General features: G+C 46.5%; 2 protein-coding genes, 2 long non-coding RNA genes and 1 other non-coding gene across 7 annotated transcripts in view; 3 read left to right on the top strand and 2 right to left on the bottom strand.

The window, feature by feature from the left end:
• DNMT3B (DNA methyltransferase 3 beta) overlaps positions 1-1,804 on the bottom strand; it is a 35,190-nt gene extending 33,386 nt beyond the window's left edge. The window contains exon 1 of one of the 2 annotated variants that reach the window (XM_043883644.1): positions 1,473-1,804. The gene's annotated coding sequence lies outside the window, so the exon portion shown is untranslated. Of the gene's footprint in view, positions 1-1,174; positions 1,369-1,472 lie in introns of those variants that run through there. The other variant, XM_043883645.1, reaches the window with a different exon arrangement.
• Positions 991-5,244, top strand: LOC122681493. Its single transcript, XR_006337010.1, has 3 exons — positions 991-1,067; positions 3,264-3,446; positions 5,111-5,244. It is a non-coding gene; the product is annotated as an uncharacterized LOC122681493 (long non-coding RNA).
• On the top strand, positions 4,733-4,837 carry LOC122682278. Its single transcript, XR_006337296.1, has one exon. It is a non-coding gene; the product is annotated as a U6 spliceosomal RNA (small nuclear RNA).
• Positions 5,140-13,830, bottom strand: LOC122681492. Its single transcript, XR_006337009.1, has 4 exons — positions 13,703-13,830; positions 12,185-12,286; positions 9,343-9,399; positions 5,140-5,269 (listed from the first exon to the last, which is right to left on the bottom strand). It is a non-coding gene; the product is annotated as an uncharacterized LOC122681492 (long non-coding RNA).
• COMMD7 (COMM domain containing 7) overlaps positions 13,654-18,423 on the top strand; it is a 23,401-nt gene continuing 18,631 nt past the window's right edge. The window contains exon 1 of one of the 2 annotated variants that reach the window (XM_043883652.1): positions 13,654-14,057. In XM_043883652.1, coding sequence (XP_043739587.1) covers positions 13,974-14,057 — 84 coding nt within the window. In that variant the 5' untranslated portion in view covers positions 13,654-13,973. The remainder of the gene's footprint in view (positions 14,058-18,423) is intronic. The other variant, XM_043883650.1, reaches the window with a different exon arrangement.

Raw genomic sequence — 18,423 nt, 5'->3', positions numbered from 1 at the left:
GATAAGGAGTGGCAAGACTTTATTGGGGGATTTCTGTATGCCAGCCCTATAAAATAGGTAGCATCATTTCAAAGCTGGAAAGACCAAGTCTGCACCTGGGGATTCCAATGGCTGGGGTGCAAGAAGTCACAGCAGTCCTGGTGGAGAACAGAGGCATTTCAGTGTCCTGGATCCTGGAAATGGGGGCCCCAGCAGGGATCTGGCTCCCTAAAACAACTGCCACCAGTTTGCCAAAACTCACAGCATCCAGAAATCAGGAGGCAGAAAGTCAGACATCGTAACCTTGTCCTTAATTCTCTTTAATGGATACACCTCTCTGCTCGGGGCGGGGAAGCATCAGGGCCCAGCCAACCTCTTTCAGCCTGGGAGTGAAGGAGGCAGCGTGGACAAGCTGGCCTGGGCCCAGAACTCCTGCAGCCCTTCCCTGCCACAGGTGAGTGACTCCAGCAGGAAAACCCAGGCGCAAGAGCAAGCAACTCTGTTGCTAACTTGCTAACTCTGCCGGCTCTTCCCCAACTTCCTTTCTCCTCTTGACAGTGGGACTCAAAACCTACCCACCCGCGGCAAACAATCTCACTGGGCACCGAGGTAGCGCTGGAGGCTTTCAGGCCTCAGTTTGCAAGTTTGCGAAGTGGGACCAGGCTGACTCTTGGAAGAGGGGGGAAAAATGGAAAGTGAGGCCCCAGGGCAGGCAGCGTGGCCAAGTAGGGACGCGCCGCTCCGGGCCGGCTCCTCCCCGGCTAGGTGTGCACAAGCGTGAAGGCAGCCTCTCCCTAGGGCATCCCCGCAACCCCGCCGCACCTCGGTCTCCGTAGGTTCCCCAGGGGGGACCACGCGAGCCCGCCCCTCTGGCACATGCCCCTGGGAAGCGCGCACATACCGGTCCACCTGCTCTCCCGCGCCCATCCACTACCTCTCCCCTGTCCCCGGGAGGCAGAAAGAAAAAAAAAGTTCCTTGGCTGAACCCCCAAGTCCCAGTTGTAAAGGACGGACGCTCGTCTCCTCGGCAGAACTCTCTTCTGCTCCGTCCCCCTTCCCAAGTAGACTCCCTCTGTAGCCGAGGCCAGGTAAGAATACCCCTGCTTCACTAAGTCCACTTCTCACCAGTAGGAGACCTCCTCCCCTCGACTCTAGACCCCGGGAAGGCCGCCCGGCGCCCTCCCTGGGGACGAACCTCTCTCCTCCTCTGGGTCTCCGGAACACCGCAAGTATCCCTTCCACTGGTCTCCCTGTAAGACACATGCCTTCGCCGTCGCCAATTTTATCCTCATTGCCCATTTCCCCGCAGTAGGATCAGGGACTTCTCCTCCCCAACCATGCCCGGTCTCCAGTCGTGCGGGAACCGCCTCCCCAGGACGTCCCGGAACGGGATTCCCTCCCTGCGGTGCCGGGACCCCTCCACGGTCCCTTCCCCCACCAGCCCACGGAGCCCTCGGTCTGGCAAGCCTCCCCGGGGGCCACGGGGCGCTCACCTGCCGAGAGCTTGGCTCGGGCGCGGCTCCGCGGGTCGAGCCGCGGGTTCGGACAGGCGGGCGGGAGGCCGGCGGGCGGCCGCGCAAAGCGCTCGGCTTGCGAATCTCCGGCGCCGATCGCCGAGCTACGTTTACTTGGGTCACTTAACCCCCGCGATGCCGGCCGGGCGCGGCCGCCCGCTCGCCTGCCTGCCTGCCTGCCTGCCTGCCAGTGAGCCGGTGGCGTCCGTCGGGGGGCGCTCGGGGCGTCCACGAGGGCAGCTGCAGCCGGGCTAGGGAGGGGGTGCGGCTGCTGCGATGAAGCGGCGCGGGCAGGACCCGGCAACAGGAGTGGGTGGGGAGGGGGCGGTGCCGAGTCCCCTTGTAACCCCGGCCCGGCACTCGCCCCGCCCCCGCCCGGGGGCGCCCCTGCCGCAGCCACTCAGAGCCGGGCCTCGGGCGCGGGGGGCGGGGGGCGGGGACGAGGGAAATTTGAAATCGCTCCGGGGCCTCCCCTTCGCCCCTCCTCCACAGGCGCCGCCTCCCGGCCCCCCCCCCACCCCCACACACACACTGGTCGGTTAAATCTCCACCCGGATAACAGGCGCGTCTTGGGGACCCCGCAGACGTCGCCCAAGTCTCGAGACTCCTCCCGGGGCCCCTCTTCCCCGGCCCCCACCCCGACCTCGGACATACGCGCCGTTCTGGATGTCCGGGGGTGGGGGGCGGAGAAGGAAGAGCCCCCCCGCCTCCCCCTCACAGAGTCACACAACAGCCGGGTCTCCCCTTTACCCCAACTCCCAGTCGCAAGGCCACCTGGGCGCTGCGGTGCCCCCGCGGGTCAGTCAACCCGCTCTGGACCCTCAGACTAGTCCTTTCTCCCTTCCTCCCACCGCGCTGGCCCTTTGTCGGCCATCTTGAGCGGAGGGGAGGGAGAGCGGAGGAGCCAAGGTAGTCAGGTCCCTGGCTGGCTTCTGGGGTACAGTCGGCATTACTTGAGGGAGAAGCCCCACTCTGTTAGCAGGTCTTGATGGCCTCTGCCCTTTAAGGGACATTGTGTGTCAGTCGCTCAGTCGTGTCCGACTCTTTGTGACCCCATGGACTGTAGCCCGCCAGGCTCCTCTGTCCAAGGGATTCTCAAGGCAAGAGTACTGGAGTGGGTTGCCATTTCTTTCTCCAAAAGGGGCATTGAACTATTGGAAAACGCACTTCCTAATGTTTCCCACACCTGGCATCTGCACTTACTTACCTGCTTATTTTTGTGTTAGTCTGCAATGCAGGAGACCTGGGTTCGATCCCTGGGTTGGGAAGAACTCCTAGAGGAGGGCAAGGCAACCCACTCTAGTATTCTTGCCTGGAGAATCCCCATGGACAGAGGAACCTGGTGGGCTGCGGTTCACGGGGTCACAAAGAGTCGGACATGACTGAGCCATTACGCACAGCGCGTTATGTGTCTAGGTATCTGACCGTGAGGGCAGTGTCTCAGTATGTCTTAGCACACAGTAGATGCCAAATAAATGTTGAATGAATGAGAGAGCAAATGAATGATGACACGATGGCCTGCAAAGGCCCTAGGTGAGCTGGTTCCTGCCTGCCTTCCCAGGCATCTCCTATCCTCATCCCTCCCTCACTTCACTCTAATCTTCTAATCCTTGCTGTTGATCCTCAAACGCATCAAGCTTGGCTCTGGGTGTTCTTTGTCCAGATCTCTACCATTCAGTTTTCTCCCAAAATGTCACCTTCTGGACAGACTTTTCTGACTAAGCAACCTGAATAGTCCTCTCATTCACGCCTATTTCATTCTCTCTGTAGCACGTATAGCTATTTGGTGTTGGAAATGTGAAAGTGAGATGGGCTCAGTGACCAGGCAAGCCTCATGTAAATGAGTGACAGGAACTCCTTGACCTTCTGGCACAAGCATCCAAAACTGGGTTCCAGTCAGTTGGTGCAAGAAGATCTCTCAAGAGGGCCTGTCGCTTGTTACCACCATCTGGGGTAAGTCTTCAGAGGAAAGAAATTATATATGAAGCTGGTGGGTCTGTGGGGAGGGCTGCTGGGTCTCTGTTTTCTGATCCATAAGCTCTAAGACCTCCATGTGTCAAAGGATGTCTGTATACCACCGGGAATGCCTGGAAGGTATAGTTAAGATGACAAAGAGTAGGGTTCAGGGGGACATGGCAGACATTTCTGGGGACATCAACGTGCCTAACTCCAGGAAGAAAAACAGACAAGGTCTGAATAAGCAAGTGGTCTCTGTCCTGTCATTTGGAAAGGAAGTGAAACAAAAATGGCATGTTTCCCTGTGGCACAGAACTTTACAGTTTACAAAGTTCATTGATCATATTCACTACCTCCTTTGAGCCTCTCAGCCACTCCACGAGAAATCAGGGCAGAGAGAATTGGGTGCTCATTTCAGATTAGGTGACTGAGGCCCAGAGAATAGAAGGACTTGTGTGAAGTGAGTCAGCCATGCAGCCTGACTTTGAGCACCTACTACCTGACTAGGAATTCAGAAGGGAAGGTTCAGAGCTTACCTGATGGTTGGGGAGGGTAGCTAAATCTGGGGAGAAGATAAAATGGAGACTGGAATGATGTAGCCAGGGGAAGACCCAGGTCAGGATCCAGCTTGGCGTGTGGGAGGGACAGCCAGGAAGCCAACGTGGCCAGGGCATAGGGAGTAAGGCGGGAAAAAGTAACAGGGGCCAAGCTGTGGTGGCTATGTCCCCATTTAAGCCACGTTCTGACTCAGATGATTAAAACACACCTGAGTAGGATGCCAATCAGTATTTATTAAGGATACAACAAAAATTCTGTGATTAAAGTACATTTGTTTTCAAAAAGATAGATAGATAGATAGATAGATAAGAGGGAGTACTCTGGTGGTCCAGTGGTTAGAAAGCCAGGCTTCCAGTGCCTTGGCCTGGGTTCAATCCCTGCTCCTGGAACTGAGATCCTGCAAGCCAAGAGGCATGGTCAAAAAAATAAACAACAACAAAATAACATAGGGAAGAGAATACTCTTAGGAAATAAACAGGAAAGTATTGAAGCATAAATGGGCACAATATTATCATCAATTTGCCTATAAAAAGGTTCAGAAACAATAATATGCATATATATGGCAGAGGGAGAGTGGATAGCAAATGGGGCAAAAATGTAAACAAATGGAAAATCTGCTTTAAAAAGACATTCTTGAGTTCCTTATGCTAGTCTGTAAATTAGGAACTATCTCAAATTTTTAAAATCCTTCTCCTAAAAAAATTGACATTAAAAAGAAAAAAACAGTGCTCGCCTCGGCAGCACATATACTAAAATTGGAACAATAGAGAGAAGATTAGCATGGCCCCTGCAAGGATGACACGCAAATTCGTGAAGCGTTCCATATTTAATAAGAAAAAGAAAAAAACACACATACCTTACACCCTTAATGCCCTCATGCTAATAAACCAACGGATGATGGATTTTTGCCTGTGTTGAGATTAAATATTCTGTATGTGTGGAATTGTACCATCCTCTTTTCAGCAGCTGCAGCTTTTCCATAACACATGAAAGTGCCTGATGCCAAGTAGGCTCTCCGTATATGGTCGGTATTTTTTTGTTTGTTGGTTGGTTGGTTGGTATTTTTTAAATATTATTTTTGTTTATTTATTTGGCTGCACCAGGTCTTAATTGCGGCATGCGGGATCTAGTTCCTTGATCAAGAATGGAATCCGGGGCCTCTGCATTCGGTGCATCTTAGCCATTGGACCACCAAGGAAGTCCCTATGGTCGGTATTTTTATCAGCAAGTAATTTCATCTCTGTGTGCCTCAATTTCTTCACCTGTAAAATGAAAGTAGTAACTCCTTCACAGGGTTGTTGGAAGATCTGTATGGGTTAATACATGGGAGGCATTTTGAACATGTAAACGACCATAAAAGTGCTTATTAAATTATAAAACTACCTTGTTATTAATGATGAGTATGTGCTACACTGGGCCCCTGGCTGGTACAGAGATGAACATCCATCCTTCCTCCTCAGGGTCACACAACCCAGTCCCTTAGGCTCCCAGCTGCTGAGGCCAGCCCAGTTCACCTCTACGAGCGGAGTCTAGTAGGATGAGCTCCATCTTACAGATGAGACTGCGTAGTGAGGTCGTTAGGCTGAGCCACAGCTGGTGGGTGGCAGCTCAGGACTAGACTCCCCGCTCAACCCCCACTCACTGTGACCCCCCCCCCCAACTCCTCGTGTGCTATGCTAAGGAGTTTGAGCCTCAGTCTTCCCCTTCTAATTGGAATAATAATAATAGTGATGCCTACTTCCAGGAGTGACTGCGGGGATTCTCAGAGCCCATGTATGTGAAAGAACCCCATTGTAAAGTACTCAGTCTTAATTGCAGTGTCATTAGAGGCCACGTTCATTTGCAAAGTGGGTTCCTCACCTTCCCTTTTCAACAGGAACACCCAGACTTCTTCCCTGATTGACCTGCTACCAGGGAGCTCCTAGACATTTTCAGTTTTAAGAATTACTGTTAAACTGTCACAGGTGACTGACTATATAACAATTTATTAATTTTTATAATGTTCTGACATTTTACTATGAAAACGTTCAAGTATTCAATGAAGTTGAAAGAAATTATGAAGAACACTCTTATACCCACCAAGCTTCCCTTGTGGCTCATTTGGTAAAGAATCCGCCTGCAATGCAGAGACCTGGGTTCTATCCCTGGGTTGGGAAGATCCCCTGGAGAAGGGAAAGGCTACCCACTCCAGTATTCTGGCCTGGAGAATTCCCTTGACTGTATACTCCATGGGGGTCGCAAAGAGTCAGACTGAGTGACTTTCACTTTCACTTTCCCTTATATCTACCACCCAGCTTACACATCTATACTTTTATCCATCTTACTTTTAGAAGCATTTCAAAATATAAGTTGCAGACATCAGTATACTTCCTCTAAACATTTCAACCTGCATATTACTAACGGGAGTTTATTTTTGTTTACAGTTGCTTTGTCTCCAGGGTAAATTTTTCACACACTGATACACACAAATCTCAGATGTACATTTGCTGAACATTCATATACACACACACATGCCTGTGTAACCCATCCCCTATCAAGATATAGAACATCACAATCTGATATGTAGTAATAATAACAATTATTGTTGCTGTTGAGGGACTGGAAAGGAAGAATTCTACTTCCTGAGTTTGCTCTGGATCTGGACTCTGCCTCCTCTTTTATTTCAGGATAAGCATAGAAAAGATGGAATCCCCTTGTCCAGACCTGCCCTTATCTCTTCTGGGCAGGCCCTCTCCCTCCAATCTGCAGGAAGTCTATACATACAGGGTGGCGATAACCCTGCCTGCAGGCTGGGCTTTGGAAAGTGACTGTGAGTTGTGGAGTAGTGAAAAAGGCTGGGTGACATGCTTAGGGCCCCAGGACTTCCATCGGGTTGTTTAATTCATATGTTCAAGGCCTGAGGACCCTGCTTAACTTTCATCTGTCTACTCATGCCTGGCTTCTTCTACCCCTGTCCTCACTGAACCTGCCCACAAGTTCCTACTGTCTTCCTGGGATTTATCCAGGAAGTGACTCTTGTATAAAAAGTGACTCTTCAAAAATACAGCATGTCTCCTCCATCAGATTGGGAGCTGCACGGAGGCAGTGCAGTAGCCTGTCTTGTTCACTGCTATGTCCGGGGCACCTAGCACAGGGCTGCCTTGGGGAAGAATGGATACATGTATATTTATGGCTGAGTCCCTTAGCTGTCCACCTGAAACTAACACAACATTGTTAATGGGCTATATTCCAATATAAAATAAAAAGTTTAAAAAAAAAGAGTATCTGCTACTTCAAAGAATCAGTAGGCTCCTCCAGGTTTCAGATAATCAAAATGGTCTAGAAGAGAAAGTTCCCCAGGGACTCCTCCAAGGTTACACCCAGGTTGTGTTCACAACACCCAGCAGCAATTTGCATTGCAGTCCTAAATTGGGGCCCAGGCCAGGCATTCACTTTATAATCATCCTGAGGAGAAAAACAAAGCAGACAATAGGGATCCAAGGCCTCATTTTCTCAAGCAAAGTGAATCCCACCTTGAATTTGAAATAAGTGGTGAGATTCCGAAAGGGTAGAGGCATTATCACCCCCACCCTCAAAACTAGGAAGTGCCAAAGGGCCCTTTAAGAAGCAAATTTCTGGAGGGGACAGTGTAAATGTCCACTGGAGCTAATGCCGAGGATCTTAAACAGGTTTAAACTTTACCCCAGGAATTCCACTTCTCAAATTTGTCTCAAGGAAAAATCTTGAGATTTATTAGAGAAATATTTTTGAACAGACAAGTTAAGTATTAATACATCACCACATCCTATATAAAAGTAAAAAAACTGAAACTGTCCTGGGAGTCTAATAATAGAGTATTGTTTACATTCATTTACATGCATAAGGATAAAAAACTAAAAGTGGAATGACTCCTCTCCCAAGGTTTCTTTGGTCCACAGGGTCGCAAACAGACTCAAGTAACTCAGCATGCACGCATGCACCCCTGGCTTCCAGCAAGCTCAGAGCCCATTTAAAAAGTAATCAGTAATGCCTCCAATGCCCCATGTGTTAGTAAATTTGCTCCCTACCTGGTCCTGATTTACTATCTTTCTATTTTTTAAATCTTTCTATTTTAAGCTCTTTATTTCCTCTGCCCTTAATAGCCTCCCAACCAGGGCATTTTTGCCTAGCTCACTGCTTTGCCCCAGCATCCAGCACTATGCCGCATAATAGGTGTTCAGTGAAGATGTGTCCCATGAATGGACAGATGTATTCACAAAACTGACTCCAAACCTTCTTGGGCGTTTGGCAAATCCTTCCAAAATGGAAGCTACTGACCCAGTGAGAATTCCCTAGTCGTCCAGTGGGTAGGGCTTGGCCCTTTCACTGCCAGGTCCCAGGTTCAATCCCTGGTCACAGGGATTGAGGGGCCTGACCCTAAGTGCCCTGACCGAAAAAAAAAAAAAGGTACCGACCCAGCAATTCCACTCATTAGAAAGCAGCTATCTGTATATGTAGGAATGTCCCCTCTAGCTTTGTTCTTAAGTTTGTAATAGTGCAAACATGGATAAACCCTAAGTGTCCATCAGTGGTAGCCTGGTTAAATCAGGTAGGATTTATCCAGGCTATACAGCTGTTATTAAAGGAAATAGCAAGTCTGTAAATGCTGATGTGGACGGAGCTACAAGATATACTGCTAAGTGAAAAGGCAAGATGCTAAGTGCTGTAAACTGTGTGTGTGTGTGTGTGTGTGTGTGTTTCGTCGCTAAACTGTGACTCTTTTGTGATCCCGTGGACTATATAGCCCACCAGGCTCCTCTGCTGATGTGGACGGAGCTACAAGATATACTGCTAAGTGAAAAGGCAAGATGCTAAGTGCTGTAAACTCTGTGTGTGTGTGTGTGTGTGTGTGTGTGTGTGTGTGTGTGTGTGTTTCGTCGCTAAACTGTGACTCTTTTGTGATCCCGTATATACTGCTAAGTGAAAAGGCAAGATGCTAAGTGCTGTAAACTCTGTGTGTGTGTGTGTGTGTGTGTGTGTGTGTGTGTGTGTGTGTGTGTGTGTGTGTGTGTGTGTGTTTCGTCGCTAAACTGTGACTCTTTTGTGATCCCGTGGACTATATAGCCCACCAGGCTCCTCTGTCCATGGGATTCCCCAGGCCAGAATACCGGAGTGAGTTGCTTGTTTCCTTCTCCAGAGTATCAGACCTGCATCTCTTGCTTGGCAGGTAGATTCTTTACCACTGCACCACCTAGCAAGCTCTGTATATATGAGTCCATGGTTAAAAAAAAAAAAAAAAATATGGAGAAAGAAGTCTATTAGGCCATTCCAGAAGGATCCTGAGAACACCTTTGGGAGGTTTCAACCTCAGTCCTACCTTTAATCAGCAAGTGTCCTTGATTAGCTCCTTTCTTCTCTAAGTGTATCCCCCCTTCTACAAAAAAAAAAGACCAAGGTTAAGTTAAGACTTCCTGGTGGGGTTACTGCGAGGATTAAAGAAGAAAATGCATAAATGCCAGGCACCTCACCCAGAATGAGTACTCAAAGATATATTAGTTAAAAAAGAAAATAATTTATCATCTGACAGGATGTGAGAAAAAATCCTTTAAAATATATTCTGTAAATAAACTGAAATTTACAAAACAGTTGCAAGAATAATACAAAGAATCCATGTATATTCTTTACCCAGTCACCAACTGTTAACATTTGACATATTTGCACTATCCCCTCCTCATTTCTTAAGTCACTTTATCCCTGTTTACCTTAATACATTCAGCTTGTATTTCTTAAGAAAAAAAGACATTATCTTACATAAATCAAACAAAAAGATCAAATTCAGGAAATTAAACATTGATACAATATTATTATCCAATCTATAAGTTGTATTCAAATCTCATCAATTGTTCCAATAATGTCATTTTTAAAAATTGTGGTTAAAAGAAAAGCACATCACATAAAATTTACCATCTTCTTTCATTCTTTTAAAATATTTCTTGGCTGTGCCATGCAGCTTGTGGGATCTTAGTTCCCCAACCAGGGACTGACCCCAGGCCCTTGCCAGTGAAAGCTTGGAGTCCTAACCACTGGAGCACCAGGAGATTCCCTTAGCCATTTCTGTGTACAGTTCAGTAGTGTTAAGGATATTCACATTGTTGTGCCAATAATATCTTTTATAGCAATCATTTACCTCCACCCAGGGTCTTACATTGCATTTATGTAATCACTTTGTATTTTTCAGTGTCTTTTAATATGGAAAAATTCCTGCACCTTCCTTTGCTGATGACTTTCATAACATAGGTGTTTTGAAGAGTCTAGGGTAACTGTAGTCTTGTGGCTTTTGTTACATGTTTTTATAATAAAGAAGATAATATTGAAAGTATGATGAGGATAATCACCAATGGAAACATAAAAATATCCATAGCATTTTCCCCCTAGTTTTTGGTAGAAGAAGGATCTGGAGTTTGTTCCTTCTGTTAAAATGCAGGATCCCTGTGGTGATGGAGATGTTCTGTATCTTTGTGCCAAAGTCAGTATCCGGCTTGGGAGATTTCACTCTAGCTTTGCAAGATGAGATCTGTGCTCAGAGAGAAACTCGGAAAAGAGTACAGTGGTCTCTCTCTATGATTTCTTACAAGTGTAAGTAAATCTACAATTATCTCAAAATAAAAAGTTTAATTTTTTTTTTTTAAAGATGCCTTTTGGCATATCAGAGCCTGAAGTGTCAACCATTCTCCTGGGGAGAACCTAGCCCCTTGGTGAAATTCCCAGCAGGAATCCTCTAGCTTGAGAAAGGACTTCTTAATGAACCCCTTTCACTTGCAGGGGTGGGGGTTGGGGGCCTCTTTTGCCCTCCGCGGGGACATTTTAAAGTGAATGGAGGGAGCAAGGTCCCTCATTAAGGCTGAAATGGGAGCTGCTGGGGCGGGGGTTCTCTAGAAGGAGGCTTGGCCCCAGGTCTGCATTTCCTGCTACAAAGTTATCTCATTAACAGTAATCACCACTCCTTTCTGTCTGAGTGGGTTGTGAAGGAGAACATTGGAAAGATAATTTTTATCTATTGTCTTTGTTAGTTGCCAAATTCTTAATAAAATTGAAAAATTGTAAAGACCTGAACAGGCAACCAATGGGGATTCGTTACGAGCATATTTTCACTCAGTAGAATATTATGCCGCATTTTATGATGATGTTTTTGTAGCATTTATAATTGAAACCAAGATGCTGTTGTGTGAGGTTTTGAGGTTTCTCTTAGAGGACTTGGAATTCTCAGGGCTGAGAGATGCAGGTTAGGGAAGCAGGGTCCTCTTCAGGGAAATAAGCCAGGTTTCTGTTCAGGCTGAAATGCTAATTTCCGGGTGTTCTCAATCATTGTCTAGTCTGTCCCTTACTTGAAAGTTTGTCAAAAAAACACACACACACACAAAAAGAAAGTTTGTCATCCTAGCACTATTTTGAACCCTGAACGTCTGAACATAACATCCTTTGACCTTCTAGGAATTTCTCCTCTTGGAATAATCAGATGTGAAAAATGAATGTGTACCAGCATGCTTATTGCCATGTTCTTTTTATAAGATTCAAAAATTGGAATACTATTCCTAACAAGCATTTGCTGAGCACTTACTGTAGGCCAGTTGCTGTGCCAAGTGTTTTACAAGCATTATCTCATTTCATCTTTTCTAGTAGGTTCTACCATTGTCTCCACTTGTACAAATGAAAAAAGAAATGGAAGCACAAAAAGGTTAGTAATTTGCTCAAGACAACATAATTAGTAAACAGAGGAGACAGATGTATAAATGATAGCAAAAACACAATGTGATAAACATTAAAGCAGAAATAAAACGAGGGACACGACGTAGACAATTGGAAGTATTAATCTCATACAAGGTGTGTCTTTGGGGGCTTAAAATAAAGCCCAGCATGTGGTGGGCATTTTAAAACGGTGATTATTTGTACCTCAAACTTGAATGTGATCATGAGTCACCTGGGGATTTAGTTTAAAATGCTGGATCAGCAGGTCTGGGTTAAGCCTGGGAATCTGCATTTCCACCACTCTCCAGGTAATGTCCTAGCTGCTGGTACAAGGACCACACTCTGAGTACCAGAGATCCAATAGCTTGGCAAAGTGGGAGAGCCCCAAATATGTAAAAACGAAACAAATCACAGAAGCCCCAGTGACCTGTGAAGTAGAAAAAGACTGGAAAACAATACAATTATTGTCTCACCTATGGTATTGGGCTGCAATTTCATGTGAATGTCTTTCCCTTTATCTATTTTCTGTCACATTCAATTCCACGAATATTTGTTGAGTGCCTCAGCACCAGCCACTGTGAAAGCAGAAATGAAGGAAATCTAGTGGTTTCCGCAAGGTTCTTTTTTTTTTTAAGTTAAAAATAATTTAAAGAAACATACTAAAAAAAAAAAAGAAAAAAAAAAAAGAAACATACTTAAAATGGGAGCATTTCACTGTATATAAATTACACCTGAACAAAGTTGATTTAATACTCAAAGATATGAATAAATATAAGGCCCTGACAGGGATCATTTTTAATAGGTTAAGACTATTTTAAAATTAAAATTCCTGGACGGTGAGTCAGGGGGTCTGAGCTCAGTCCCTGTCTGTCAGTAACTTGAAGGTTTACTCTCTTCCAGGTACTTCGGACTTGGACAGGTGCCCTGTATACATTCTCAAAGCACTTTGTTCCTCTTGGCATCAGTTAATAATTTCACACACACACACGTGTGTGTCTGTCTCCCAGATTACACTCTGACTTCTTCTAGAAGTCATGCACTACATCTGATTTTGTCACTGTGGAGTCCCAGCACCTGTCAGGACATGTGCCCCAGGGGTGGCACTCACTCGGATTATCTGTTGAATAAATGCATGAAGGAGTTTTGTTCATACCTTTCCAGAAGGGATTTTTTTTGGAAGGGTAGAGGAATGCCAGTCTTCTCCACACTCCCCTACCCAGGTTTCTAGGCACCCACTCCCTACTCTCAAGTCTGGGCTAAGAGGCAGGTGAAGATGCTTTGGGGCTTTGGTGTCAGGACCTAGATTCCAAGGAGCATGCCTTTGTTTTCCCATCTGCCCAATGGGAATCAGGTAATACCTGGGACTTCAAGGGATCCTTGGGAAGAGAACATGGGGGTTACAGTGTTTCAAGGACTGCAGTGATTGTCACTGTCCCCCAACTCTCCCCTCCACCAATCTGACCACCTTCCTCTTCTGTGGGTCAGTTTCCTCCACGCCAGAGTTTCCCCAAGTGTGGTCTTTGGGAAGCTGTTGGAAATGGAAAATTCTCAGGATCCATCCCAGGCTTTTCTAAGCAGAGCCTTTGGAGGTGGGTCCCAGCAATTGGCATTATAGCAAGCCCTCCAGATGACGCTGGTGCAAGTCCAAGTTTGAGATTTTATTGCTTTGCTCTGCTCTGACCCAAGCTCTCTCAGGGACACTGGGCCTGTCTGTTCACTTTTCTATGGCCAGTGCCTGGCATCTAAGAGGAGGCATGCACTGAATATATGCTGAATGCATCATAACGATGATAATGATAGCAGCTAGCTATTGATTGGGGACCTTCAGTGTGCTTGGCTATCTTCTGAATATTTTAGGAGGGTTAGCTCATTTAGGGCACCACCCCCGCGATCGTTTACACGGAGAGTGAAGCAAGTTCCAAACGGGCAAGCGCAGTGCACAGGGGTCATCCAGCGGCGGCAGAAGACCCCGCTGGGAGTCCGGGTCTCACCGCTTTGCTGCTCAGGGTCCTGGCCTGGGCACAGCGATCGCTGGTATCCTGGGCTCCACCAGGGCGCCGCTGCCCTGCCCCACCCGGGGTCCGCGCGCGAGTGCGCGGCTCGGCCAGGGCACCCCCGGGGGACCCGCCCGGGAGGAGCGCGGCGGCGGCGCCCGCGCCGGTGGCGAAAGTGCTACTGCGGAAGCGCGGCCAGGGAGGCCGCGCGAAGGAGGAAGTCGGGGGAGGCGCGGGAGCCTGGGGCCTGCGGGGCCGGGCGGACGCCATGGGCCGGCTGCACTGCACACAGGACCCCGTGCCCGAGGCCGTGGGCGGCGACATGCAGCAGCTGAACCAGCTGGGCGCCCAGGTGGGCCGGGCGGCCGCGGCGCGAGGCGGTGCCCGGGGAGGGCTGGCGGGTTAGGCCGCGGCAGGCCGCGGTGCGGGGTGATCCTGGTTGCGGGGGCGGAGGGGTTCGGAGGGGGGCGGAGGGGAGTTAAGGGTCTCAGGCCAGTTTTGAGGGCCGGTCGATTAAGGGAGGCCTGAGGCCAAGCTGAAGGGTCCCAGGGAAACCTCGGCGGCCCAGAAATGGTACTAGGAGACTTCCGGGGGTTCTGGGGACGAGAAGAGTTTGCAGGATCCCGGAAGAGGGGCTGAGGGGAGTCTTGATGTGACCGAAAGGAGTTTAAAGTAATGCACTATGCGCTTTGGGAGGCCGATGGAGTTTGGGAGAGCCGTGGAATTTGGTAGGTCAGGTGAGGGACTGAGATGTTTAGTAGGAAGACGGGGGTAGGGGGATCTTGGGGGAGACTGAGGGGGGTCTTAAGATCTCAAGGGGGCAGAAGCTGCCTGGAGTGGCATCTGGGGATGGGATGTGGGTGCAGGTAATGGCCAAGCCAGAGTGGCTTTGTGGGCAGGCTGGTGATGACATCCCTTCCTCATCTCCACCCCCACCCCCCAGTTAAGGGAGATACTGGTAGTCCATGGCAACCCTCTCCAGTATTCTTGCCTGGAGAATACCCATGGACAAAGGAGCCTGGCGGGGGCTACAGTCCGTGGGCTCGCAGAGTCTGACACGGCTAAGCACAGCACAGCGCTTGTAGTCCCCAAGGAAAGAACCATGTACCCTATACAGTGGAGGGCAAGTCCTTGATGGTAGTGGAGCTGTCAAAGGCTTTTTCTTACTCTTCAGGCTGCAGGTGCCAGCCAGTCAACCTTGAAGGCTTCCTGCCCCTGTGTTGTTTGGGATGTCCCTTTCCTACCACCAAGGCAGCCAAATTAAGCAAGTTAAAATGACAGGTCTCAGGATCACTGCAAAGCTGCATCTATTCCCCCCACTGCGTTGTAACTTCCCAGGAGGTGGGGCCACTCTCTGTCATCTCAGCACCTCACAACTTGGTATTTTCTCATGAAGGAACACTAACTGTGATGGCAATCATGTTCTACGGCCATAGTGTCCAAGAGAAATAAACTACAAGCCGCAGGTCTACTTTTACATTTTCTAGTAGCCACATTTAAAAACTAAAAGAGGAAATGAATTTAATGTGCTTTCTTTAATCCACTATATCAAAGTATTATCATTTTCAATGTGTAACCCACATAAAAAAATAGTGATGAGACGTTTCACTTTTTTTTGGTATTAAGGTTTTTGATTCTAGTGTGTATTTTAAAGCACATCTCAAATTGGATTAGGTTTTTTTTTTTTTTTTTGGATTAGCCTTTTTCAAGTGCTCGATATGGTTAGTGACCATTGTACTATATAGCACAGTTTTAAGTGCTTTTATGTGTATCAAGTCACTGAGTTCTTGCAACTACCTAGGTGTCAGGTACTATTACCATTCCCATTTTACAGATAAGAAAAAATGGTTTAGGGAAATAATTTGACCAGTTTAAGAGCACACAGCCCTTATCAAAGCCCTTTGGGCCATTTTCCCTCCTTTTCTTGGGTGGTCAGACTTCTCTGAGTAGGCACTCTATTAGCTGGCTTTCATTAGCTGCTAGTCTGGCTATTTCTATTAGCTATTACTTATTAGCTATTAGCTATTTCTATTAGCTAGTACTTTCATTAGCCTTTTACTTGAGACCTAGGCCTCAAGGAGAAAAAGAGTCATTGTGTTAATGTCCGCATCACTATTTATTGCTTATTTGATAGATGTTTATCTGAATGCCTGCTATGCACCAAATAGCCGCTAAACCCAGTAAAGTTTACGAAGTCTTGATGAATGAGGCCTGTTGTGCTGGGAAAGTTGTGATCTGCTGTGGCAGGTCAGAAAATGGAGACATGGTACATTACTAAGTGAATCTGCATGTTTTCTGTGATGCTGTGATCAGTTCTAGGTAACATGGAGCCTTGAGAGTAGGTGGGATTAAAATAATCATTTTTAGCATGGTTATCAGAGGAAATTAAGAAAAAATATAAAGAAGGAAACAAATGGTTGACAGTCTCTCACCTAGCAGCACACAAGTTCAGAAAATTCAGAGAGTACTGAAAGATACAAAGTTAAAATAAAAATGCCTATTTCTCTTGTCTCCAGAAATCATCATTTTAATAGTTTCTCATATATCTTTAAAGAAAAAAATCTGCATCTGCCATCACATTTATGGGTATCCTTTAAAAACTTTTTTTTTTTTTACAGTAAAGGCATTTTGTGATATTCCTTGAAATGGATATAGCATAATTTAACCAGTCCCCTGTTAATAGTCACTTCAGTTGCTTCCAGTTTTTTTTTTTGTTTGTTGCTGTCAACAAACTGCCTTGTTTATGTCTGGGTTTACTTTTTGGGACATCTCTGACGGGTATGCTTCATGCAGTGGAATTACTAGGTCAAAGGGTTTGATCATTTGAAAAATTAGACATGGATTGCCAAATTGTAATCCAGAAAGTTTGCTCCAGTTTATCTTCTCAACAGTGTGCAATCACATCTGTTACTTTCCAACCCTGGTGCCATCAGACTATTAGTTTTGAAGATCTGACAAATGAAAAATGGTATCTCCTTTTTCTGCTGATTTGCATTTCTCATCTGGAATAATCTTGGGCATCTTTTCATATGTTTAACTGGTGAGAATTCGTTAAGATTTTGATTTCATGGGTAGTCCTGAGCAGGTAAGCATTCCAGGGAGAGAGAGTTATGCAGGTACAAAGGCAAAGAATGGGGAAAGTGTTTAGAGAAGATTTGTTCAACAGATACTTAACTATGCACTTACAATAATTAAGATACTATGACCCTAAGAAGCCGGAGGAGAAACCTTCTTTGTTAAGACAGGTTTGTACTCCTTATCAAGATTGAAAATTCTAAGTGCCCCCAGGTGAGGTTCCAAGAGGGAGCCTCAGAAGTTAAGAATCTGGGTAGGTCCCTTTCTTGTTGGGAGAGTCCTGGTATCTGGGCAGGGCTTTGAAGGATAAGGAGGGTTTGGAAAAGTGGAGATAGGGGTGGGGGTTGATAACAGCCTACAGACCAGAGTAGCTTGAGGCTGCTCATGGGAGGAAAGGCAGGGATGAGGTCGCACAAGAAGCTCCATTCTGAGTGTTAGGCTGAGGCCTGGAAATGAAAGAGCAGCTGGAGGCCCTCTCAGCCACCCCATTTTTTTTAAAGGCCCTAGTGGTATAGGAAACAAGGTTGGCCAAAAATGTGACAGTTCCACAGATCTGTAGAAAAAAAAAAAATTAAAGGAATAGAGCAAAACTCAGTTTGAGAACCCATTCTCAAACTAGTCTTAACTATTTTTGTTTTTACTCTGTCAACATTTGTGCAAGACTGATACCCAATATCATAAATATCACAGAAAGAAAAACCCTGGACCAGCAAGGCTAAAGTGTTTCTGTGGAATATCCATGGAGTTTTGAGGAAGCAGAGACTTCTAAGATACCATTAGCTGGTGGGAGTGTAAATCCATGCAACTCCTCTACAAGGCAATTTGGCAATATTTTCTCAGATTTTAAAATGCATGTATCTTAGAGAATAAACTAGTGGTTTCCAGTGGGGAGAGGGGAGTGGGGAGGGAGATAGGGACAGAAGGTTAAGAGACACAAACTATTATGTAAAAAATAAATAAGCGATCGTTAGGATGGGCTTCCCTCTTGGCTCAGTGATAAAGAATCCGCCTGCTAATCCAGGATATACGGGTTCAATCCCCGGGGTCGGGAGAATCCCCCAGGGAAGAAAACGGCAAACCAGTCCAGTATTCTTGCCTGGGAATTCCCATGAACAGAGCAACCTGGCGGGCTACCGTCCATGGGGTTGCAAAAGAGTCAGACATGACTTAGCAACTAAACAACAACAATAATTATAAGGATATAATGTACAATACAGGGAATATAGCCAACATTTTATAATAACTATAAATAGATATGACCTTTAAAATTTAGCAATTACTGTGTTGTATACTTGAAACGGATATAATATTTTACATCAGCTATACCTCAATTTTTAAAATGTATATAGGACTTCCCCAGCAGTCCAGTGGTTAAGAATGTGTTTCCACTGCAGTGGGCACAGGTTTGATCCCTCACGGGGGAACTAAGATTTCACCTGCCATATGGCATGGCATGGCCAAAAAAACAATTTTTTTAAAGCGTATCCTTTCACCTAGAACACATTTTAAGAATACATCCTATAGACATACATATACATATTTCACAAAGATGTGGGAGGATATTCATTGCAGCATCGTTTACATAAGATCAGCACATACACACACTAATGTTCATTTCTAGGGAGCTGAATTCTGCTGTCTTA

This window comes from Cervus elaphus, chromosome 23 (assembly GCF_910594005.1).
Source record: "Cervus elaphus chromosome 23, mCerEla1.1, whole genome shotgun sequence".
NCBI lineage: Eukaryota > Metazoa > Chordata > Mammalia > Artiodactyla > Cervidae > Cervus > Cervus elaphus.
Note: the sequence above shows the minus strand (reverse complement) of the source record. Positions and strands in the feature narration are given on the sequence as shown.